The 24668-nt window shown below is 29.8% G+C and overlaps 3 protein-coding genes and 2 non-coding genes across 6 annotated transcripts in view; 3 read left to right on the plus strand and 2 right to left on the minus strand.

Annotated features, from left to right (window-relative positions):
* The first annotated feature begins 2064 nt into the window (after positions 1 to 2064).
* LOC126897426 (laminin subunit beta-1) lies at positions 2065 to 14131 on the plus strand. Its single transcript, XM_050670990.1, has 29 exons — positions 2065 to 2196; positions 2663 to 2782; positions 6226 to 6350; positions 6438 to 6574; positions 6629 to 6797; positions 6855 to 6983; positions 7046 to 7204; positions 7387 to 7618; positions 7683 to 7871; positions 7941 to 8120; positions 8201 to 8417; positions 8581 to 8689; positions 8761 to 9052; positions 9123 to 9440; positions 9503 to 9646; positions 9730 to 9961; positions 10111 to 10274; positions 10405 to 10629; positions 10714 to 10907; positions 10974 to 11070; positions 11126 to 11498; positions 11663 to 11844; positions 11916 to 12151; positions 12209 to 12391; positions 12450 to 12641; positions 12711 to 12874; positions 12951 to 13092; positions 13159 to 13492; positions 13823 to 14131. The coding sequence occupies exons 1-29, from the start codon at positions 2103 to 2105 to the stop codon at positions 13960 to 13962; spliced, it is 5472 nt and encodes a 1823-aa protein (XP_050526947.1). The 5' UTR covers positions 2065 to 2102; the 3' UTR covers positions 13963 to 14131.
* A 582-nt stretch (positions 14132 to 14713) lies between these two features.
* Positions 14714 to 15325, plus strand: LOC126898164 (arginine/serine-rich coiled-coil protein 2-like). The gene has a single exon (XM_050672108.1). It carries the CDS (start codon positions 14714 to 14716, stop codon positions 15323 to 15325), a length of 612 nt encoding a protein of 203 aa, XP_050528065.1.
* Positions 15326 to 15679: 354 nt separating this feature from the next.
* LOC126897438 (two pore potassium channel protein sup-9-like) overlaps positions 15680 to 24668 on the minus strand; it is a 46544-nt gene continuing 37555 nt past the window's right edge. For both annotated transcript variants that reach the window (XM_050671019.1, XM_050671020.1), the window contains 5 exons: positions 22168 to 22323; positions 21914 to 22055; positions 18242 to 18443; positions 16232 to 16350; positions 15680 to 16060 (listed from right to left, as the gene is read on the minus strand). In XM_050671019.1, coding sequence (XP_050526976.1) covers positions 15769 to 16060; positions 16232 to 16350; positions 18242 to 18443; positions 21914 to 22055; positions 22168 to 22323 — 911 coding nt within the window. In that variant the 3' untranslated portion in view covers positions 15680 to 15768. The remainder of the gene's footprint in view (positions 16061 to 16231; positions 16351 to 18241; positions 18444 to 21913; positions 22056 to 22167; positions 22324 to 24668) is intronic.
* Positions 16489 to 16570, minus strand: Trnas-gcu (transfer RNA serine (anticodon GCU)). The gene has a single exon. It is a non-coding gene; the product is annotated as a tRNA-Ser (tRNA).
* On the plus strand, positions 17741 to 17822 carry Trnas-gcu (transfer RNA serine (anticodon GCU)). Its single transcript has one exon. It is a non-coding gene; the product is annotated as a tRNA-Ser (tRNA).

The following is a 24668-nucleotide window of genomic DNA, read 5'->3' on the forward strand; positions in this document are numbered from 1 at the left end:
CGTTGTTGTTGTTTGAATTCAAATTCATAAAGTTATCAACGAGATTATTATGCGAATAAGAATATGAAGTATTTAATTTTTTAGCTATTTATTTTTCAATCTATTTAGAAATTTATTTATGTAATGTATGTATTTATTTTGCACTTCAATATTGCTAACAATATGATTCGTTTCTGTGGTGACATCCTTACATTACGTAGAATGATATAAGTTGCATCATTAAAATACCTGAATCCATTTTTTATCATTTAGCATTATAAGTTACATAGTTAACACGAGAGGTCGTGTTGCTTTTTTTCGACGAGTAATGAGAAATGTTAGTTCTAATATAAGACAAATATTGTTTGGAAATGGACGTCAAAAGATTTTGTCATGGGGATAAAAAACTTTTATGACAAATATCATTATGAAATCTGTGCGGCCATAGCTCGAGCTTTTTTATTTGTATTACTGTAACAAGATGTTATTAAGGACTATAAGATGGGCATAGATGATTTTATTTTTTTATTAGGTGTATTTTAAATATTTAATTTATTTTAGTGTAGTACCTCGTTGAATTTAAATACGTATAAAATAATAGCCAAACTCGAAATTTAATCGAATACATTTGTAGGATTAATCATTTTTTCATATTAATTCTGCTCAATAACTTCTGAATTGAATTATCATATATAATGTTTTCAGTATAAATTTAATAAAAATTGTACAGAAATGTCAAAAAGGGTATACCAGCAGAGGGGATCCACCCACCTAATCTCATTCCAATTGACCACCTTTGATAAAAATATGACTTATGTTTGATCTTTTTTACGAGGCGGCGTTATTGATTTACGTATTTTATTTTTGTTGGTACATTTTATACTTAAAATTAACCCAATATGATTGGCGAGTAAGGTTCACGACTAAGGAGATCTAGCGCCCCAAACGTTCAAATTAGCATCCTCAAAAAATTAGAACGCATTTGTTGTTTTGCTTATACAAATATTAATATAATTGATGTAATTTTTTTTTTTTAATTTCATTGTTGACAAAACTACGATCTTAGAACAATTTAGAATAAAAAGTTGTATTTTGCTGGGTAAAATACGTTTTAATTATAGACATCTAAATGAATTTATATACGTATGTGAAAATAATAAAGAGGCGCGTGTGGGCAGTTTCCGCGAATCTGTGAGTCATACTTTTTTTGAACACCCTCAAAATTGTTTTGCTTAGTAGCGCCTATGCTCATTGTTATAGCTTATAATGAATTTTTTACCTATACCGAGGGCCGTATTTAGGATATTGGCTTGGGGTGACATCATGAATTTAGGCGCCTCTAATTTCTTTCAGAATCGCTCTCATATCTGTAGTTTTTGTTTTTTAATATTGAGATTCGCCCCTAAGAATTTTGGTGGGGCGGCTATTGTCCCTCTTAGCCACTCCTTAAATACGGCCCTGCCTGTACCTACATTGATTTGTCTGACACTGTACATTGGTTTACTGAGTTTATAAAAACAGTTGTAATACGATGTATTAACTAAAGAACATTTAAAATGTTAATATTTCAAAATTTTAGTAGATCGTCCAGAAAATAATTAAAAATGTTGGCGTTAAGAATAAGCAAAGAGCTTATGCTTTGAGGATAAAGTTTTCCATATCCCGTGACTATTAGGAAACATGAACAATATTCAGTTGTTTAAGAGGATTGAAAATGATTTATTTGTGTCATTCAATAAGTACGTTAATGATTAATTAGAAATGATTAAAAAAAACTACATAGTGAGGTGTTGAATATTATGCTAGAGGATGTCAAGTTTTCAAATGTAGTTTTTATTGTACACAACGGAAGTGTCCTTAGTTCTTAATGTTGAACCTTTACTCGAATAAAAGTGGGTGAATACGTTCTGTTGTTTTGGGCAAGGGGGTAGTGTCCAAGCAGAAACGTGCCAGTACAATAGTATTTCGCTTGTCATTTTTTTTCTCGGTACCAAATACTTCATCGACCTATGCTGACGTCCCCACCACCTACACAGCATCACACAACCGGTTGTACAGTACGCGGCAACGACTGTGTATGCCTCTGGCTGTGCACCGAGTTCGGGTACACCCCGTAAATACAAATGTATACACATAGTACGGTCGTGTACCATCGGATTCAGTCTCAGTCGTGTACGCGTTGCCGTCCGGACGCGCGTTCGAGTGTATGTGTGCCAGGTAAACTACTTATTTTTTTACATATTATTTTTAGTTTAGCCGGATATCCGACGACGCCGGTAAGTCTACAGAATAGTAATATCACATCTCACAGGTACACGATAATTCCGTGAGACTAACTAATGCAATAGTACGCGACATGTGTAGAGTACAGTTTTTCATTTTTTTTTTTTTTCACATTTTCTGGTAGTCGTTACTTTTTTTCCAACTGATGTACCCACATAAGTTTTTACACAAATTTATCAATATAATGAAAATCCGAATGAATACTTCCGCGCAATCTCAAAATTATCTACCGAGAAATTGTTCCGTATACGTTAATACACTGTCCGTACATCAAACACATGGCACTTTGTTCTCCACCCACTCTACGTGCCACACATGTGGCGTACACATTTGATCCTTAAAATACCATAGTAGATACACGATGATAGTCGACCGTTCTACAGCGTGTGTGTGTTTATAGATGACTTGCCATCTGCAGCATTGCGCTTGAAGACGTTGATCAGAGGACCGAAAATGTCGTTGCTTAGCGCGACACAGTCAACAGTCCTGGTGCCATTGCTCCTGCTGCTAGTCTTATCAGGTAATCCAAATTAAAATATAATTACTCCATGTCGTTGACGATAAAAAATTATTTGAATAAATTATTAGATAATAACTGAAGATTATTTGTTACGTCTAATGAAAAGTGAAAAACCTCCTCGATGTACTGAAATAGTAGCTATGCGCTTAAATACTAATTCATTGAACAATTTTTTTAAATGATTAAGCACTGGCACATTTGAGATTTCACCTCGGCGACAATACTATGGTAGTTCAACGCCTCTTAATATAACAATGTAGAAATTAAAATAAACATATTACGGGGCATTGCCCCCATCACACTCAAACACATCCCCATGTATAAATACCTAAGTAATTCCAACTGTTTAGTCAATATTATTAATATTCAAATTAGTGTGATTAGAGCTTTCGTAGACACGCTATTTTTGAAAACTTCTATGACAAAATGCAGTTATTTTTTTTAATGAATAAACATTTTTTCTGTAAATATCTGAAAACTCAGTTTGAAACGAAACAATGTCATGTGTAAACCGAAAACAATTTGTGATTCATTTTATTGTCTTAATATATGACCCATAAGCGCATAGTTAACGAAGGGTGTTTTTATTGCTCTTTGTCACTTTGACTATTTAAATAAACCCAAATCATTGATGTTAGATAAAAATGAATTAACAACTTAAATATTCTTTTTTATATTATTATAATGTATTATTTATTCTAAATAATATATTAAAAGTTATAAAATACTAAAAATTATAGTTATAGCTCTCATATTGGCCAATTATTACTGTTAATAGTATAAGACTTAAGCGCTAGTAAGACTTTGTGATATGCAAAAAAAAAAAAAATGTTTAAATTTTACTTTATCAAGTTTCAAAAGTGGAATAACATACTACATTGTGTACAAATTTAAATCTAACTTCAATATTCAGGCATCTAATTCTTATAGTAAATTAAGAAGATTTAATGATTGCAAAGAAAAATGATTTTTACTATGAAAATGTATGTGATAAAATTAAATTAAATTTGTAACAAGGGGTGAGTGTTTTCCTTATTTGCAGCGTAAAATATCTAAATACATTTTAAAAAATATGGACAACTTGGAATGAGTTTTGGATTGATATAAAAAATTGTAGTTCCTGAAATTTAATGCTTTGATGAGAGACATTTGATGAAAATGCCAAATGATACTATCCGATGATAAATTTATTATTATTTACTTAAATGTATCAACGCACACATTAAATAATCATCTCATTTTCATGAAACAATATTATCTTTAGGATTAATTTCACTAATGACTATCAAATAAACAAGAATAGTATTTTAAAGTATCAAATATGTGTGTATATAAAAAAAGATACTACAGTTTTACTCAAATCAAAGAATAACAGAAAAAGCTGCCTACAAATGTTAAGGATTCATAAAAAAAAAAAAAATTATTAATATAAATGTGTGTATTATTTAGGCCCAAGAACGTGCATTAGTTCTTATGTCCTACAAAAGGATTTCTTTGGCTGATACTTTGTTCTATTTTTAACAAGTAATGAATTAATGATAATGTTAAGACTTAGTACGTCATTATGTATGTACAGTGTAGAGTTTGGTGATTTTTCTTTAATAAATGTTTGACCTCACGAACAGTGAGCGCATATTCAATGGCAGGATTTTGCTAGGCAGTTCATTGAAAAAAAAGCGTTTAATGAAAACAACGTTTAGATAAAAATTAATGGGTAGGGAGCAAGAACCGGCGCGAGAGAGCAAAAAGTCGGTGTAAAATATTTGTTACATTGATACAATAGCCGTTTTGCTTAGTACCGGAAACGAATTGATAAAAAATCGAATGAAAAATAAATAGCTGATAGTACATTTACTCTAGTTAACGGAGGAAGTCAAATTATCAAATTCTCACTTTCGTTGTCCTTTTATCAATTTTCCTAAATTAACTAATGCATCGAAAATCATCTGAATATAATCGTCTAAAATGAATGTATATTCGCTGAAAATGAAATGACGTATTTAAATGTAATCAAATGAAATCAATATAAAATGATTGTAATAAGTAAAAAAATACAACATTTTGGAAGATAAAATAATGCTCGAAACGCTGTATAAATACATCAATTTATCATCTAAAAAATATTTGTGTTAATATTAAACTGTTCAGTCATGTTAAAAGCTGATCACAGCTATTAAGACTTAAAACTTGACAAAATTCTTATTTAGTGATTCATTTTTTGCTTTTTTTCTTGTAGTAAACGTTTTCCAATGATTTATCAAAATGATTACCTGTATTCTAATTAAAACCACACTTCATAAAATTGTTATCATTAAAATGCTAACCGAGCAGTTTTTTGAAGTTATTTATCTTTTGTATTCGAACAATCAGAGTCCGTGTAATTTTTATAGTATTTTAAAATATAATGTGTCTTTTAAAACGAAAGCGATAATTTTGATTAACTCAAAAATGGAATTAGCATTAAAATACCGCAAACTGATTTATTGCATTTGAATTTATTTGTATTACTGCATAATATGTGAAATCTTTATGACGAATTGTGACGATATTTACATAATAAAGCTACAGAAATTATGAAAGCATAAAAAATGTATTTTTTTTTTTTCATAGTTCACTTTTTGTTCGGTTTCGGTCGTGTTGGACACAAGAAATTTGTGAGGTTAATGTTTGTTTTAATTTTTCTATTAAAAATGATTTAACATACAATGAATTTTCGGTAGTACATCTTATATAATAATTAAACAAATCTTTAACGATTGTAAATTATTGGTCAGTTATTAGCGTTAACATGTAACGTGAACAATCACATCATTCAATCACATTGAATGATGTGGTTTTTAATCCGATAACCTCAACATCAGCCTTTCTACGAAAAACGTGCCTGAACACATATTTCAATTAAAACACTATTATGGAAAGTATATGTTGAAAAAAAGCATCCAAAGACCACTGAAATATCTATGATGTATTATTTAATTAGTTATATATCAATTGATTTTATTAGAACAAACATTTATTGTTGTGGAATTATATTATTAACGTTATTATTTTAAGGAAAGATATTGCACAGATAATTAACGACTTGAAATTAAAAATTAACATATTCGTCGAAATTTGTAAATGCATATAAGCAAAAGTTTTATAGACGAAATCAATTTTTTATGTCTTTTAAATAAAACTATTATTGCAAATATTTTTACATCTTGTTATATGTAATAAAAATAATAGCTATTACTTTTTGAGACTAACGTTTTTTCTAGATCTAGTTCAAATATACGAAATTTTAAATGTAGAAATTTTCCTCCAATTGTACCTAAACTAAAAAAATATTCATATTTTTATTAGATTTTTTGTTAATCATATAGTTGTTCTGCTAAATATCAAATTTAATGTCCAATGTTCATCTAATTTGGTTTTTGTTAATGATTTTGATGAATTTTCAGTTACTGCCAAAGAGTACTACCGTTCACAATGTGACAAGAGTTCTTGTTACCCAGCTACTGGAAATTTATTGATTGGCCGTGAAAGTAATTTAGTAGCATCATCTACTTGTGGTATAAAACAAAGGGTTGGTATCTTATTAAGTAGTATATTTTCATTCAATTAATAGATATTTTCTATTTTATGAATATTTTCTATATTTTTTTTTGTGTAGGAAAAGTATTGTATTGTAAATAATTTAGAAGAACGTAAAAAGTGTTTTTGGTGCGATTCAAGACAACCGGCTCAACCAAATACCAAGTTTCCATTAAGTCATAGAGTTGAAAACATAATTCAGCGATCTGAGAACAGGTAACTTTTTTGAGTTGGGGTTTTTTACTTTATGTCAAAATACCATTTTTATAGTACATCTACCAACCAATGGTGGCAATCGGAAAATGGCGTTGAAAATGTTACCATACAGTTAAACTTGGAAGCTGAATTTCATTTTACTCATTTAATTATTAAGTTTAAAACATTCCGACCAGCTACTATGTTAGTGGAAAGATCATATGATTTTGGTAATACGTGGCAGGTAAATCTTTTATACAACTTAGAGAGATCTAAGCATTTATGAACTATTATTTTATAGGTTTATAGGTATTTTGCTTATGATTGCGATTCAGTTTATCCTAATTTACCAAAAGAACCTCCTCGTAATCTGACTGAAATAGTGTGTGATCAAAGATACTCATCAGTGCTGCCATCTGCAAACGGAGAGGTAAATTAAAAGTCGTCAATGATATTAACCGAATTGTTTTATTAACAAAATGTATTCATTAGGTGATTCTTAAAGTTTTGCCTCCAAATTTAGCACACACTTATAATGATCCTTATTCAACAGAAGTCCAAAATCTACTCAAAATGACCAACTTGAGGATAAATTTTACAAAATTGCATACGCTAGGTGATGACTTGTTGGATAGCCGAAATGAAATATTGGTGAGTAAGAAATGTTAACTTTTTACAAAATATTTCCTCAATATTTAATTTTTTCATTTCTGTTTTAATTTTTACACAATTAATATTATAATAACTCAAAAAATGATTCAATTTACTTATTTAACAGAAAAATGGTAAAAATAGTTTCTTTTAAAATTAATTGAGCTCTGATTTTATCTTAGGAAAAATATTACTATGCCATCACCGAAATGGTAGTCAGAGGATCGTGTTCATGTTATGGCCATGCATCTCGCTGCTTACCTATACCGGGTACTCCTAACGTACCAGACATGGTACATGGCCAATGTGAATGTACACACAATACTAAAGGTCTGAACTGCGAAGCTTGCGAGGATTTTTTCAACGATTTTCCATGGAAACCTGCTATTGGACGACAGACAAATGCTTGCAAGCGTATGTAGAATAGATGACGTTTTTCATAAGAAAAATTAAATTTTTATTTAATTTTAATTTTCAGGATGTAATTGTAATAATCATGCTACAAGTTGTCACCATGATCCAGCTGTATTTGAAATGACTGGACGTACTAGTGGTGGAGTATGTGACGGATGTACAGACAATACAATGGGTCGCAACTGCGAACACTGCAAACCATATTTCTATCAAGATCCAACGAAACCATTTACTGACCGCGATGTTTGCCTGCGTGAATAAATAATTTTAAATTAATTAATATAATTTTTATGAGTTCATTTTTAATATATTTTGTTTACAGCGTGTGACTGTGATCCTAGTGGTTCATTGGACGATGCCATATGTGATTCTAAAACTGATCTTGTTAACGGACTAGAAGCTGGACGTTGTCACTGTAGGACAAATGTTGAAGGTAGACGTTGTGATGTTTGTAAAAATGGATTTTGGAATTTCACTGAACAGAACGTTGACGGATGTCAAGGTATGTACTTATAATGAATTTAATGTATGTATTTAATCAAAGTTTGTTTTATATTTGATTTTTTTAACATTGTCTTCTAGCTTGTACATGTAACACTCAGGGAACCGTCGACAATTTGGGCTGTGATAAAATATCAGGAGAATGTACTTGTAAACGATTTGTGATTGGTCGAGATTGCAACCAATGTATGCCTGGTCATTGGGGATTATCCGAGGGTCAAGATGGTTGTAAGCCTTGCGAGTGTGATGTAGGTGGTTCATATGATAATATGTGTGACGTTATTACTGGACAGTGCAAGTGAGTTGTAAATAAACAATTTTTAATTTTCGTTAACCAATCTACAGTTCATGGAGTAAATTATGTTTGGTACACAAACTATTTAATCCCATTCAGCATTAGCTCAATATACTTATATTAATTAATATGTGTACATTCATTACTAGTTTTTTATTATGAATAGGTGTCGGCCACATTTGACCGGACGCACGTGTAGTACACCGGAACAAAATTTCTTTGTTGGGCCCGTCGATATATTGATCAGTGAAGCTGAATTAGCTAATTGTACAAATGTAAGTTATCCTCACAAAATTCTTATGATGTAAGATAAATTAAAGTATTAACTATTTGTCTAATATTTTAGAATTGTCAAGTACATATTCGAGAGCCTTTTAGAGATGGGAGAGATAACACGTGGACTGGAACGGGTTTCATGAAAGTTTACGATGACGCTGAATTGACTTTTGACGTTAAAAATGTACCTCTAACTACCAACTATGAAATAGTTCTTAGATATGAACCTCAAGTACTTTACGATTATGATAATGTGAAAGTAACATTGGAAAGATTAGACCCTAATGAACCAAATGGAACATGTGCTAATTACGAATTAAATTATAATACTGGAGATGTCAGAGAAGTGGTTTTATCAGCTGGTTAGAAGTTTTATTCAAAATTAAACTTAACGCAAATTTTGTATTAATTTTTACCTATTGATTTTTTTAGCTTCTCAAGTTGCAATAGCATCACCGCCTGTATGTCTGGAAGCTAATAATGATTACAAAGTACATGTAACTTTCGAAAGATATTATAATAAATCGCAAAACCCATCCGCTTCTATTCTAGTGGATTCTGTAGTGTTAATACCTTATGTAGAGGCAATTCCATTCTTTGAAGGGTCACCTGCAAATGAACAGAGGTTAGCAGAGTACAAACACTACAGGTGTAAAGAAGCATTTTATACTGTTCTCAGGGGACGCATTCACGATGTTTGTCAAAAATACCATTACAGTGTTGGATTTTATTATTTAGATGGAGCTTTCTGTTAGTATAAATAAATTAAATTACCATTTAGTGTTCATTTTTTAAAGTATTTTTTTTAATAGCTTGTCAATGTGATCCAACTGGATCAGTTAGTACTATTTGTGATCCTCTTGGTGGTAAATGTTCATGCAGACCAAATGTTGTTGGTAGAAAGTGTGATCGTTGTGCCCCAGGGACTTATGGATTTGGACCCGAAGGATGCAAAGGTATGTCAAATTAAAAATAATATCATAATTTAATTTTCATGATATTCGAATTATAATTCATGATATTTTCAATATTTCATTAGCTTGCGACTGTAATAGTGTTGGTGCTCTGGATAACTTGTGTGATGTAGTGACTGGTCAGTGTAAATGTCGAGCACAGACTTATGGTAGGGAATGTGATCAGTGTGAACCAGGTTCATGGAACTATCCTAATTGTCAACGCTGTGTATGCCATGGACACTCCGATGTATGTGACTCTCATACAGGAGTTTGTTTAAATTGTCAAGGGTTCACTGAAGGATATAGTTGTGATAGGTATACAATTAATTTGACTTATCAAAAAGATAAGTCTTAGTATCGTAATCTTAAAAAATAAAGAGTTAAATAATGGAGACCAATGGTTATAGTTTACAACTGAAATTTAATTTAATATGCTTTAATTTTTTTCATTTTTGATAATATAGGTGCATTGAAGGATATTATGGTGACCCTCGGTTAGGTATTGACATACCCTGTAGAGCATGTCCTTGTCCTGGTACAGTTGAATCTGGTCATTCATTTGCACATCGCTGTGCTCTTGATCCAAGAACGCAAGACGTTTACTGCGAATGTCAAACAGGATACAAAGGTAACTTGATTATTAGTTACTTACAGTGATAAAGATGTTTGTTAGTTTAATATATTATCATAAATGAAATTTTTCATGTATTGAGTATTTTCACATTTAAATTTATAAATAATGTATTTACTTTAAATAGGATCAAGATGTAACTTATGTGATGAAAATTATTATGGAAATCCTGAGGTGCCAGGCGAGTATTGTAAACCTTGTACCTGTAATAATAATGTAGATATTAGTAGACCTGGAAATTGTGACCCGCATACTGGAAAATGTTTAAAATGTTTATTCAATACTGAAGGAGAAAACTGTGAGGTGTGTAAAACTGGTTATTATGGTGATGCAATTAATCAAACATGTAGAGGTAAGTTTTAAATTATTCTTTATCTTTAAATATAAATATACGTGTCTTTAAAGAAAAGAGCTATATATCTATCAATATATTTAGAATGTGTATGTGACTTTTTGGGATCACAATCTTCTGTATGTAACCATATGACAGGACAATGTCCATGTTTAAATAACGTAATAGGACTTTCTTGTGATCAATGTAAACCAAATCATTGGAAAATTGCTAGTGGAACCGGTTGTGAACCTTGCAACTGCGATTCAATAGGATCTTTGTCAAAACAATGTAATCAAGTATGTGTGATCTTATATGTAATTATAACAAACATTTTTGGTAATTTTTTAAAACATATTTCGTAGTTTGACGGTCAATGTCAATGTAAACCGGGATTTGGTGGAACACAATGCAATCAATGTCAAGCTAACTACTGGGGTGATCCTAATAAAGAATGCTTCCGTAAGTTTTATATTCCTGTAATTATCAATAACATGTTTAAAGATTGTTTTTTTAGCTTGCGACTGTAACCCAGAAGGGTCAGCGACACAACAATGTAACCAAACTACAGGCCATTGCAAATGTATGTTGGGAATTGGTGGACCAAAATGTGATGTGTGCGATAGAGGTTACTTAGGAACAGCTCCCAGTTGTAGTCCTTGTGGCGAATGTTTTGAAAATTGGGATCAAACACAGAAAAAGTTAATTGAACAAACTGACAACGTTATAAAGTCAGCATCTGATATTAAGGCTACTGGAGCATCTGGAGCATACACAGTTGAGTTTGAAAATATGGAAAAAAAGATAGCGGATGTAAAAAATATTCTACATACTACTACCAAGAGCTCCATAGATTTACAATCAATTAATGAAGTCATTGATCAATTGAGGTATTTATGAAAAAATAATTGAATGTATATTTCACTCATACAATTTTTTTTTTCTAGAGCGAATCTTACTGTGATGGATCAATTGAACATAGTGACCAAAAATCTGGACAATACTACCCAGAAGTTTNTAATGTATATTTCACTCATACAATTTTTTTTTCTAGAGCGAATCTTACTGTGATGGATCAATTGAACATAGTGACCAAAAATCTGGACAATACTACCCAGAAGTTTATATTAGCCAATTTGACTTTAGAAAATCTAAAATCTAAAACAATAAATTTAAAAGATCTTGCCTTAAACTTAAAACAAAATTCAACAAAGCTGCAGGAGCGTAACGTCGAAGGTGAAATAAGAAAAATGCTTCATAAAATCATGTAATATGTTCGAAAATATATTATTATTTGTATAACATAGGAGCGCTTAATATAACTAAAGATGCTTTTGAGAGAGCACGAATGTTGAAAATCAAGGAAAATGTCCAAGATGGTCTTTTAGCTGACGCCGAACGTCAGTGCAAAAGAACAGAGGCTTTCTTTGGTCGAAATGTTAACACTTTCAATCAAGGAATTAAAGATAATGAAAAAACATTAGAAAAACTAAACGATGATATGAATAATTTAAATCAAGCTATTCCAAAATTAAATCAACAAGTAAAATTATTTTACTAACAGAATAATTGAATTATTAGTGATCAATTGTATTTTTAGATATGCGACAAAGGCAGTGAAACTTGTGACCAGCTTTGTGGTGGTGCTGGATGTGGTTTTTGTGGTGGGTTATCATGTGAAGGTGGAGCTACTACTAAAGCTGAAAGAGCTTTTAGTTTCGCTAAAGAAGCTGAAAAACATATTCGAGACAAAGAAGCTAAAGCTGAAGAACTGTACAGAGGAGTACGTTATTTTTGATAAAAAATTATTTAACATTTTTTTTTTAATTTTTCATTGACAGATTTCACAAGCCAATCAAGAAATAAACAACGTCTTGGGCAACACCAAACTTACAGGAGAATTGTCCAACGCAACTAAAATTCATTCGGAAAATATTCTTAAAGAATGTTATTCAGTTATTGAAAGAAACGAGCAGTTTTTGAATCCTATGGATGGAGTAAAAGCCACAGATGTAGCTGTTAAAATTGACGAGGTATGTTAATATTTGAAAATAGCAATTTTGACAAAAAATCTATGACATATTATACATATAATTTTATAGATTTTACGATTAAACATACAATTAAAACCAGAACAGCTACAACAATTGTCTGAAGATATTAATAAAACATTGTCAACGCCTAAGAACATTGACAAAATTATAGCAGACACGGCAGAAGATTTACTTTTGGCGAAGAATTTATACGAGCAGGCAGAAAAAAAACAGTTAAGATTTAAATTTTGATTTATCTGCTTTTAATCTAAATTTATTTAAATATTTACTTTCATGTAAATATTTTAGAATGGCCGCTAAAAACATACTTCAAGTGGCAGAACGCGTAGAAGAAGCCCTCGCAGAAACTCAACAAATTCAAAAAAAAGTTGAAGATAGTATAGTAGTTACCAACCAAAATATCTTGGATGCTACAAATAGCTTAACAAAAGTAATATTGAATAATAATTGACGAAAAATTATAATATTTATTTAATGTAATATACTTAATTAACAGATCAAATCTGACTCGGTTGGTGCTCAAGAAAATGTTCAAAAATCGATGAACGACATAGTTACAATAGAAAAGAAACTGAAAAATCTGCAAACCGGTTTCCTTAAAAACGACCGTGACGCCGATGAAGTCAAGTCAGAAGCTAAAAGTCTAATACAAGAAGTAGACGAAACAGAAAAGAAAGCGACTCAATTGTTGTCTGCTTACAAGAATGCTAATAACACATTAGAAAACCGTTTAAAGAGTTCTAAAAATAACAAAAACAACTCTCAATATTTATTGGAACGTGCTAGTCAATTATCTGCCAATACAACTTTAAAATTAAAAGAACTTGGAGGTAATTAAAATAATTTTTTTCCGAAATTAATAAACTAATAATAAATGACTACTTTTTTATTTAACGTTTTTGGTCTTTTTTTATGAAAAAAAATTCGTTACTAAGATAATAGTATTTATAGTTATTAAAATTATTGTATTGTTAGAAGATATAACTCGTATAGTAAATCGAACTATATTTAGTTAACTATTTTTTTATATGGAGTTACAATTATGAAGTTTTTTCCGTAAATAAAGGAATTTCATCATAATATGTATATATTTACAATATATTATTATAATATACTTTTTTATTCATAAGAATAAAAATAATTTATTAATCATTTTGTAGATGCTGAAAAAATGTTCGAAGAACAAGAAAAATTGATATTAATGCTCAGTAGTGCTGCCGATGAACTTAACGCTAAGATGTCAGAACACCTAGAAAAAATAAATAGCCAATCTGAACATTATAGAACGTGTAATAATTAAATTAGCGATGAATTTCAACATTATTAAAAAACATACCATTAGTAAAAAGTCTGTTTTTCAATTACGAGTCAAACTGTTAAGTATCATATATTTATTTTATTAGATTTCCTTTGTACTTTTTACTATATTATTTATTAACTTTTAATGAAATTACTACTACTTTCTGTCTACTGTATTATAGTACTTATAAATAATTTTATAATATAAATGTGTTCATTACTCATAACTAGGTTATTTAGTTTCTGAATTATTATTTGATTTAATCAATGGACTATTCATAAATGTTTCACTAAAGATATGTGTTTGTTTATTTTCTTTAAAAATGAATGTAGTATTTTATCTTTGATAAATATATTTTAAGATTTAAAAAAATATTATTAATGAATAATCTGTGTCGATGCTAATTTGTTAAAAATCTTTAAATTTTACTTACTTGAAAATATAGTAGCCAATAAGACGAATAGGATACATGTCATATGTGATGTCATAAATGTGGGACGTTTTTTAAGTACGATACGAAATTTATAAGAACAGTGATAAAAATAATTATAATTTCACTGTAACATAAACAATTATTCGTGTAAAACATTCTGGCTTAAAATACACAGCACAAATTTGTTTTTTGAAACTAAATTTAATTACTGGCTAAAACAAGGAAGAATATAAAAATATCACAATTGATGTAATAAGGTTTTTCAGTTGTCACCAGTCAACGTTGTAAATTGTTTCAGTCTGTTTTGCTGTGAAAATTATGAGTAATTTAAAAAATATTAAACACGGTGACATTGCGAACGTCCACGACGATTCAGATTCCGACCTCACTAATGACGAAGAATTGCCGGCTATTAGGACATTGAGAATGGACGCGGGCGAACAGAGCGACGCGTGTGGAAGACGCAAAAAGAGGCGATCAAGCCGCAGGAAAAGTCGATCGTGTAGAAGTCGTAGTTGTAAGAGCCGTTCGTCCAGGAGGAGACGTCAGCGTCGCTCCAAGAAGTGCGACGACCAGACGGCCGAATTGAACAGCGACGATTCGGATGATTCCACCAACGAAAATGGCGACGTGCTCTCCAGACACCATTACGGTACAGGTGTCGACGGAGGTGAGTCTAGCGACGCTTGCGGTTGCAGACGCCGCAAAAGGCGTTCCAGCAGACGTCGTCGCAAGAGCTGTCCACCAAAATCCTCCCGGATGAGACGTCAACGTCGTCGTTCCAGGAGATGCAATGACGAATTTACCTCAGCCGCCAGCGATCATACATCACGTGTAGCTATCACCGAGTTGGCCACAACTCGTGGCTCAAATAGAAGCGCGTCACGCCATGTCAGTCGTCGCACCCGCACACCATCGTCCAAACGCTAGTCCATTCCACCACATGTAATCAACTGCTCATCGTGATTTGAACGCATACAACTATATTATCACGAAAAATTTAACTATGTTTTTAATGTAAAAAAAAATAATGTTATTCGATTAAATGGAACAATATTTTAACGCTAAAATTCAAGTTTTTTTTACTTAACTTTAGTTTTTTTTTTTTATTAAGGAATTTAGGAATTAAAAAAATTGGCCCCCTCATTTAATGAGCAAGCGAATAATTTTGTATATCCCCCCCATGTATTACGCCTCTGATTTCTCAATATACGCGAATGATTAAAAAACGTTAACAAATTCAAAATACAAATAGATTATAGGATTGATTAAGAACAACAAAAATATGTAAAAAATGTATATATTCTCGCACCATAAAACCGGAAAACTTAACAAATGTAATGAAAAGCTCTTGACAGTACGAATGAAATAATTTAGATGGAGACTCGTTTGAACACAACTACGGGCTCTTCCGAAGGTGAATAAATGGGTTCTGGGTCGACGGGTAACATATCCCTGTTGTAATCGTAATGTATGGGTCCCACACATGTACAAGAGCACACTGACACTTGGTCCACGTCATCGTTGCTATCTGTTCCTCTACCGATAGTATGGCCGGCTAGAAGTTTGCCGTTTACCGAAGTCACTACTTCTCCGTCCACAGTTATCACGTGTTGGGAGACTCCTTGTAATTCATTATCTTCGCGGCGAACATCCTCAGCGTTCCTAAAAGATAAATCAATTACTTTTTTTAGTATTAACACTATCATTAAGTTTGGTGCGATATAATTTGATACATTCATAAATTATATGATATAAGACGATGTATTAAACAAATACGCTGCTGTATACATTTTTTTATATTTAGCAACAGTTTTATTTAATTATATCGCTTACATAGTCATGAATCGCAGTACTAGCAAATTGATGCTGGCGGCTACCACTGCAAGTCCAAATAGAATGAACACCAAACTCAAAGCTACATATCCTGGCATAGTTGTCAAAGCTTGGTCGTTCTATAAAAAAAAAAATTACAATCGAATGTTTTTCTGCTAAATAAATCGTGAATATTTTTGTTTGCTTTATACTGTTGACATAAAAACCTGTTTACATACTGATTGTTAAAAAAAAATTAAGCTTTGACAGAGCTTAATCGACGAGGATGGGATTCGAACCCACGCGTGCAGAGCACATTGGATTAGCAGTCCAACGCCTTAACCACTCGGCCACCTCGTCATGTGATTGAAAATGATAAAATGAAAGCTTGTAGCACTACTCAGCTTTTTAATATACATTTTTGTATATTTGTTAAAAATTAGTACCAATATCTTTTAATAAGACACGTGATTTTTTTATTAATTTATCATATGTCTGTAGCTGAAGTAAGTAAAAACTTTGATCTCGGAACATAAATTACATGTTGGGGTGTAATTGAAAATAATTGAAGAGGAACATTAAGATTTAAATGACCATTTAATAATGCCTATTAAAAAATTAAGTGCAAATAATTACGTAAACTAATGATTAAACAGAACATTAAAATATAGTTTGCGAAAGTTCGAAGGATTTTAAGCTATGACACTTAATTAATTTTTGTTTTTAGAATAATGAATGCTGAGAAAATATTGTATTTAAGTTATGTTCTAAGTGAGCGATGCTAAGTACTTAATAACTTCCTGTATCACGTGTATATACGTTTAATTGAATTAAACAAACTTATTAAGTGCATCACTAAATTTAAGGAATGTAATAAGTAAATTTATTTAAATAAATTGCTACATCTTCAAATTTTCTATTTTTACTGAGATAACCTGTATGGTATAAATTATATTCAGATTCAAAATAAGTTATTTAAAGTCACCTTTACCTTTAATAATTCATACCATTAGTATTAACTTTCTATTTGAACAATTAAAATTCAGGTTAGAAACAATTTAAATATTGTATTTAATAAAATCATTATGAATCCACATAAAACATAAAATTGCATTATTGCATAAAAAAAATATAAAACTTTTCAGTATTGAAAAGTCAAAATAGTCTACTCTTGTAATAAAATATAACTGAAAAATGTGCGCATATGAAAAAATTGGATTCGATCCAGTTATGATTTTTCTCATTCATTCAAATTTGTAATAGTAAATAAAATTCTCATATAATTTAGTCTCCTTCCTTACTTCTTTATCTATTAATTTTTTTTAATTGAAATGAATTGTATCCTTTATTGCTTTAATTTAAATTTAATTTATAAATAAGTTGTTTAACCAATAAATCAAACGTTCAAAGCCCAAATTCGTAGCTTTAAGTATCAAATAACATACCTTTTTTTATCATTACATGAATATCAATAGTAATATAAAAGTGATTGTTGTTACAAGCTTCAATTTCATCAAAATTCAGTCACATGACGAGGTGGCCGAGTGGTTAAGGCGTTGGACTGCTAATCCAATGTGCTCTGCACGCGTGGGTTCGAATCCCATCCTCGTCGAATCTCACATATAAGTTTTTGGCTTTTTTTTGTTTATTTTCTCTAAACCTTGTATGTTGACATCAGTAGAGTCATCAATAGATATAAGTAACCATATTCATTACGAATTTATAATTTTGTAGATTAATAGACAGAGTTAGAAAAATTTGTAATAATTTTACTCCTAAGATATATTTTAATTTTTTTTTTTTAACTAATTTAATTTTTAGGAAGAGTAAACCCTCTCCCTCAAACTCCAATAATGTACGATTACATTTTTTTTTTAAATCTAACATTGAATTAAACGTATTAAACTTAATTTAAGTTTTACTCGTTTACTCCTCGACAGAAATGTACAGAAATTCATTACACGCCAAGTCTACTGAATGATGTGTTGTTCAAAAGGGGAAATATTCTGTTTTATGATTGGTCTTGTTTACCTGCAGTGCAACATAGTCACCGAAGCCTATTGTTGTAAGTGTTACAAAACAATAATAAAAGCTATCGAAGTAACTCCATCCTTCATATCGTGAAAACACAGCTGCACCCGTGGTAATTATAACGGATGACAAAAGACCAGTTGCAAACATGAGATTCATTTCAGTTGCTTCTTCTTTGTTGCATTTTAAGTATTGTTTTGCTCTAAAAATTGTAATTTTCGTTTGTCATGTTATTTATAATTATAAAATCTAGTCTAAGTCAGCTTAGAGGTATACACTTTTTATCTTGATTAATAATAAGGTATTGATCGGAAATTTCAAAATGACCCAAAGAACTGCATAGTTAGGTTTAATCTGGATTAGACCACGGTTCGGTAAGGTCCGGTCTTATACTTTAAAAAAAAAAAATTGGTCCGCTCATAGATAATGTGAAGTAAAAAATGAACAGTCTATTTTCTAAACGGTTATGTAAAAAAATTATCAGTGCGGTCGCGGTTCATCCTTAAATTCAAAAAATGGTCCACTTATTGAATCAGTATAATATTGTATATTTAATTTGAGAATTGGCGTAAATTTATAAAAAAAATTTGAGATGGCTAAATTGATTTTTTCTTCACGAAAAATTTGTTTTGTAATAAATAACATATAGTTATAAAAAAAATTGTTGGGTGGAGATACGGCCCACCGAATTGCACCTATGCATGAAAGTTTTACTACATAATGTTGGAAAAAAATAAAATTAAGTATGAAAAAATTTAAACAATGCCGTCATTTAGCTTCATTTATAATCAAGGAAAGAAACAACTATAAATTTAAATCTAACTGCAAGTATTTGTTATTCATAAAATGAGTAATTAATAATTTTAAACATAACTAACAAAATATTATATAATATGTATAATTTGTTTAATTTTATCACTAAAGAAAATTTTTTTAATTAAAATAATGTATTTTATAATGATTCTTTAATAATAAAATAAATAATTATATTTATAAAATTTTTATAATAATTAATAAAGTATCTCATAAATACATAATTTTACATTAAGTTTATTTATGAGTAAATTTTTAGATATTTTTGTCAATATTAATTTCAAATATTTATTGAACTTGTTTTAAATATAAGACCAAATGCTAAAAACAATTTCTATAAATGTATTATTTTTAAAATTTATTAATTTTAAATTTCAGTGAATTTTAATTATATTTTTACTATTCAGATTCGATTTTTATTTTTTGTATCGATCCGGTACTGTCTGAAAGTTTATTTTAATTAATGATTCAGTTTGCTAAGGTACGATCTATATTTTTATCCGCTATTATTTAGTAATTTTTTTGAGTTAATATTTTTTAATTTTAAATTCATATAATGGGTCTCTTTTAATATTTCAGAACGGTTCGGTCTGTTTCTTGATATTTTGGACTATGCGGACATTTAAAATGATCATACAATTTTCTATATTTGATTTCAATATTTTAGGCAATCTGCATTAAACATAATTTTGTGGCATTTATATAAAAAATTAAATAAATCATAGATTTTAATTTATCTATAAGGATTAAAACAATCGTATTAAAATAATTATAAATAAAATATATAAATATACATTTTTTTTTTTACAATATTGTTAAATTTAATTTAAATTAAAAATTAAAATAAGATTTACAAACATTTTAAACAATAATATTAATATAGTATATCCGGCCAATTTCCATCCTGCCTCATATTGCCAAATTATTTGAATCTCTGGTCTATTCCAGTATAAAGCGAAGTCTTAACCATATCATCATTGATGAACAACATGGTTTTCGTCCAGGTAAATCTACCGTATCCTGCAATTTGTCCTTTACAACTTTTATTTTAAACAGCTTCGAAAAAGATTATCAAGTTGATGCTGTCTTTACGGACTTCAAAAAAGCTTTTGATACAATTGACCATCGTCTACTTGTATCTGAGCTTAAAATTCTTGGTATTGGTGACCCCTTACTTTCCTGGTTAGAGTCCTACCTTGCATCAAGAAAACAATATGTTTTTGTCAATGGTGCTAGGTCCAACATTATTGAAGTTCCTTCGGGCGTCCCCCAAGGTGGACACCTCAGTCCTCTGTTGTTTATTCTTTATGTAAACTCTATTAATAATTACCTTTCTAATTCCCATGTCCTCTTATTTGCAGATGACATAAAAATGTTTACAAAAGTAGCTTCTCCCTCTGATTGTTTGTTATTGCAAGCAGATCTTAATATAAGTAAATGTTATATTATGACATTTACCAGGAAGCGCGTTCCTATTTTATACTCCTACTCACTAGATAGTACCATGTTAGAGCGTGTATTTCAAGTAACTGACCTGGGATTCCACCTGACTCCTTCGCTATCTTTTGACGTTCATATTAACTTTATAGTTAGCAAAGCCTTAAAAGTTTTAGGATTTTTAAAACGACATACTAACCTCTTTACTTCTCCACATTGTTTACGTTCCCTCTATTTTTCACTCGTTCGCTCTATTTTAGAATACGGAGTGGTTGTGTGGCATCCTTACTTAGCTAAAGATCAACTCCGTATTGAAAGAGTACAGAATCGCTTTATATCTTACGCCGCTTATTTACTCAAAATTATGCACCCCCCTCATGATTACTCCATTATTCGTTCCACACTTAATATCCCTACTCTTAGTTCCAGGAGATTTGATGCAGACCGTTCATTTATCGATGCTCTCCTTAATGGTCTAATTGATGCACCAGACCTTTTGTCTTCTATATCCTTTCGTGTTCCATCCTATCCCACTAGAAATCACTTTCCCTTTCATGTTCCCTCTCATCATACCTCCTATAATAATAATAATCCAATACACAGAATGCTACGCTCTCTCAATAATACTTAGTTTTTTGGTTACATTTACTTTTATAAAAATTTAACTGTCTAATATAAATTTATATCTATATTATATTTATCTTATAAATCTTAATTTATTGTCATCATTATTTTGTTGTCATAGTTTCTTACTCTATGTTTTACATATATGCATGTACATTATTATTATTATTTTTTTTTCTCTTCTTTTTGTTATATTATGTTATATATTTAGGTTACCATAATATTATTCCTGTAAATTGCCGTTTGGCGTTAAATAATTAAAATAAAAAATAAAATAAAAAATATTAGTATGTAAATGATATCCTATGTAATGAAGAATTACATATCCATAATGAATTTAAAAGTAACAATTTCAACTTTTTTTTTAAAGAAATATACAGATTTTAAAAACAACACTACTTATTAATACATCTTTAACATTGAATAACACTCTTATCAACTTCAACATCAACACAATTTACCATATTATCATAAATTTTTATACAATAACATTATTTTAATACTTGTTATATTTTGAGTTAACGTGAATTTGGTGACCATTTTTGTGAATTCCTTATATAATTTATTTTATTTATTTATTTTGAGTGATTTTTAAATATAACCTAATGATGACTTCGTGCCATAATATTATTATATTAGTATTTATAATACTACAGGCACTTTAAATTAAATTGTATAGTATACTTATTATTTATTATAATTAAGCATTAAACTAAACTGAATAAAAAATTGTATTAAATTTATGTCACATTTCACTATGTAAAATGTTGCACCATATTTAAAAACATGTGTATTCACCTTTTGATAACCACTGAGGCGAATTTATTTAAACGTTCACCAATACTTTGGAACATGATGAGGCCTAGTGGTATACCAACCATTGCGTAAGCCATGCAAAAGGCTTTACCACCTATAGTTACTGGTGTAGAATGACCATAGCCTAATAGAATAGACAATAAATACGTGTTTTAAACATGTTTTTTATCAGATATTATTATAATTGTGTATTTAATCTATGTACTGATTTTGATGCGAAAGAACAAATTTCTTACCAATCATGGCCAATACGACCGTTGAAAAATAAAAAGCTCCAGCAAACTTCCATTGCGGACCAGCTTTATGAGGTTTATTCTCTATAATAGCCACTTCCATCATTCGGTAATCATCACTGCTAATGTTATACTTTCTAACCAAAGCAGCTTTAAGTTCTATGTAAATAATAATATTTAATCGTATTATTAATAAGTTATGATTTCAAAACAATATTTTTTGAATTATTCAATTTAATTAATTGTTTATTTTAAATTTAATTTCAATCAGGACAGCCGTAAAACTAACAGAATGGAGGAAGGTGTAAAACAATTATTTTTTGCCGATTGAACAATTTTTTTGAAGCAAAGTTTCTTAAAGTAAATTTGAAAGGGTCATAAATAAAAATGTACGGCTGTGGATCCATCAAGTGCAATGCACATTGCACTTGAGCATAAATTCGTATGTTAGATAAAAACTGCTGGTTAAACTTTATTTTATTGAGTTTAATGTTAACACAAAAATAAATCAGTCTACACTTAACCATTAAATTAATTATTTTATTAAGTTAAAACGCCAAACTAATACCTCCCAATCGGCAAGTGGTTGATCAGTTAAATTTACATCTAAAAAACCCAGCACAGGGGGGTCGCGGCACAGTGGTGACGTGGCATAGATGGATCAAGTATAATGATATCTGACAGTGATTAAAATCACTATAAAAAAAAACGCTTCGATGCAAATCTTTAGATAGTGTTTAATTTTAAAAAATTGGTGGATTATTCCAAAAGCTACATGATCTGCTAGTTCATTATTAATATCCTAATTAAGATAAAGTATGTCGAATGAAAAAGGGATTATTAAAAAATATTATTTCATAAAAAAATATTGTTGATCCATACACTTTTCAATATGTCATAGCATAATAAAATAAAAAAAAATGTAAAATACAAAATCGAAAATTTTCACACAAAAATAGCATTTGGTAGCCATTTTCACCGTGAAGATAAAATAAAGTATGAAATTTTTTTTTTCATGATAAAGTATATTACATTAGATTTAATTTAAGATATATATAAAAGTGTCAGACCTTCCGAAACATTTTCAAAAATCAAGTTGAAAAAAATAATTTTTTGTGAAAAAATTGTCATTTTAAATCCCCCCCTGTGGGCAAGTAAAGGGTCACATATAAAAAAAAATATACCAAATGAAAGATAATGATATCGTCCATCTATATAAAAAAATATTATATTGATTCGGTTATTTTTAAAAAAGTTATAGCAGTTTTAAGTAAAAAAAATTTAAAACATTTCGAAAATTAGCGATTTTTAAATTTGTAATTTTTTTGGAGGTTTCCCCCATTTACGGGGAACGAGGGAAATTTTTTTTGACGTATCATTGAAAGAAATCGGTTCAGCGAGAGCTGAGAAAAAGTGGTAACAAACACACAAAAAAAAAAAAACACATCTTAGTAAAACCAATACCTTCTCAGCTTCGCATCGAAGCTAAAAGACAGAAAATTTCAGCTTCAAATATTGATAATGAAGAAATTGCAGATTTAGTTAGAAAACTAATAACAATAAAAACGCCTGTAAATTGTAGCAAATAATATAAGTAGCGTATAAAATATATCATCCTAAAAAATAGATGGAGCTAGTCAAGTAAAAAATTATGAAATCGTATTTTTACTGCAATGCAGTAAAGAATCTAAGAGATATGAAAATTATTTTATAAATTCCACCACTTAATTAAAGAATACAAGGTGGGTATACATTTGTCTATAGGAAATTTAACATCTCAAGAGATATTAATCATAACTAATAAATTGAAATTTTCATTGTATCATCGTCATTTAAATACTCATATACATTTTTTGAAAAATTTTAAAGAAAAGAGTTTTAAAATTCTTTTAATGTTTTTGATCATCTGTGGTGGAAAAATGATTTTGAATATTTATCACGAGACTATCGAAACATTCTGTAAAAATATTAAAGGATTATAACATAGAAATCGTAGTTCCTTAGGTTTGTTTAACTAGTGAAGTCTTATTGAAAAAAAAGAAAATTGATATTTTATCAGTATACAATAAAATTTCTTATCCTTTAATACCATCGAATTTATCATAATTGTATTTGATTTCTTGGTGGCTAATATCTACTAAGAATACCATTTATGTAAATTAGAAGCAGCTGCATGTGCATAGACAACGTGGTATTTTTAGGCAAATTATAAATGTTTCCAATATCAATTAACAATACGGTGAATAAATTACCCCGAAATATGAATGATGCTATTGCTTTTATGCTCACATAAAAAAAGGCATTAATAAATTACACTCATCACAATATTACTATTCACTACATCAATTTAAAAAATATGTTGATATTGTAATATTTAAAAATTTTACTGGTCAATTATCAGTTCAGTATTATTGCTTTTTGAGACATTGGTATTTGAAGATTTAGAAAAGACGAGGAGAGGGGTAGTGTTTAGTGACGTATTATTTTTAACATAAAACACAGAT

This window comes from Daktulosphaira vitifoliae, unplaced genomic scaffold (genome assembly GCF_025091365.1).
Source record: "Daktulosphaira vitifoliae isolate Bord-2020 unplaced genomic scaffold, ASM2509136v1 Scaffold_2, whole genome shotgun sequence".
Lineage (NCBI taxonomy): Eukaryota > Metazoa > Arthropoda > Insecta > Hemiptera > Phylloxeridae > Daktulosphaira > Daktulosphaira vitifoliae.

Excerpts from the sequence above, each read along its gene's own strand:
- LOC126898164 (XM_050672108.1), top strand. The coding sequence starts at position 14,714 with ATGAGTAATTTAAAAAATATTAAACACGGTGACATTGCGAACGTCCAC.
- LOC126897426 (XM_050670990.1), top strand. The coding sequence starts at position 2,103 with ATGTATACACATAGTACGGTCGTGTACCATCGGATTCAGTCTCAGTCG. Across the intron at positions 2,197-2,662 it reads TTCGAGTGTATGTGTGCCAG|ATGACTTGCCATCTGCAGCA; the intron begins GTAAACTACTTA and ends GTGTGTTTATAG. Across the intron at positions 11,071-11,125 it reads TCCTAATAAAGAATGCTTCC|CTTGCGACTGTAACCCAGAA; the intron begins GTAAGTTTTATA and ends TTGTTTTTTTAG.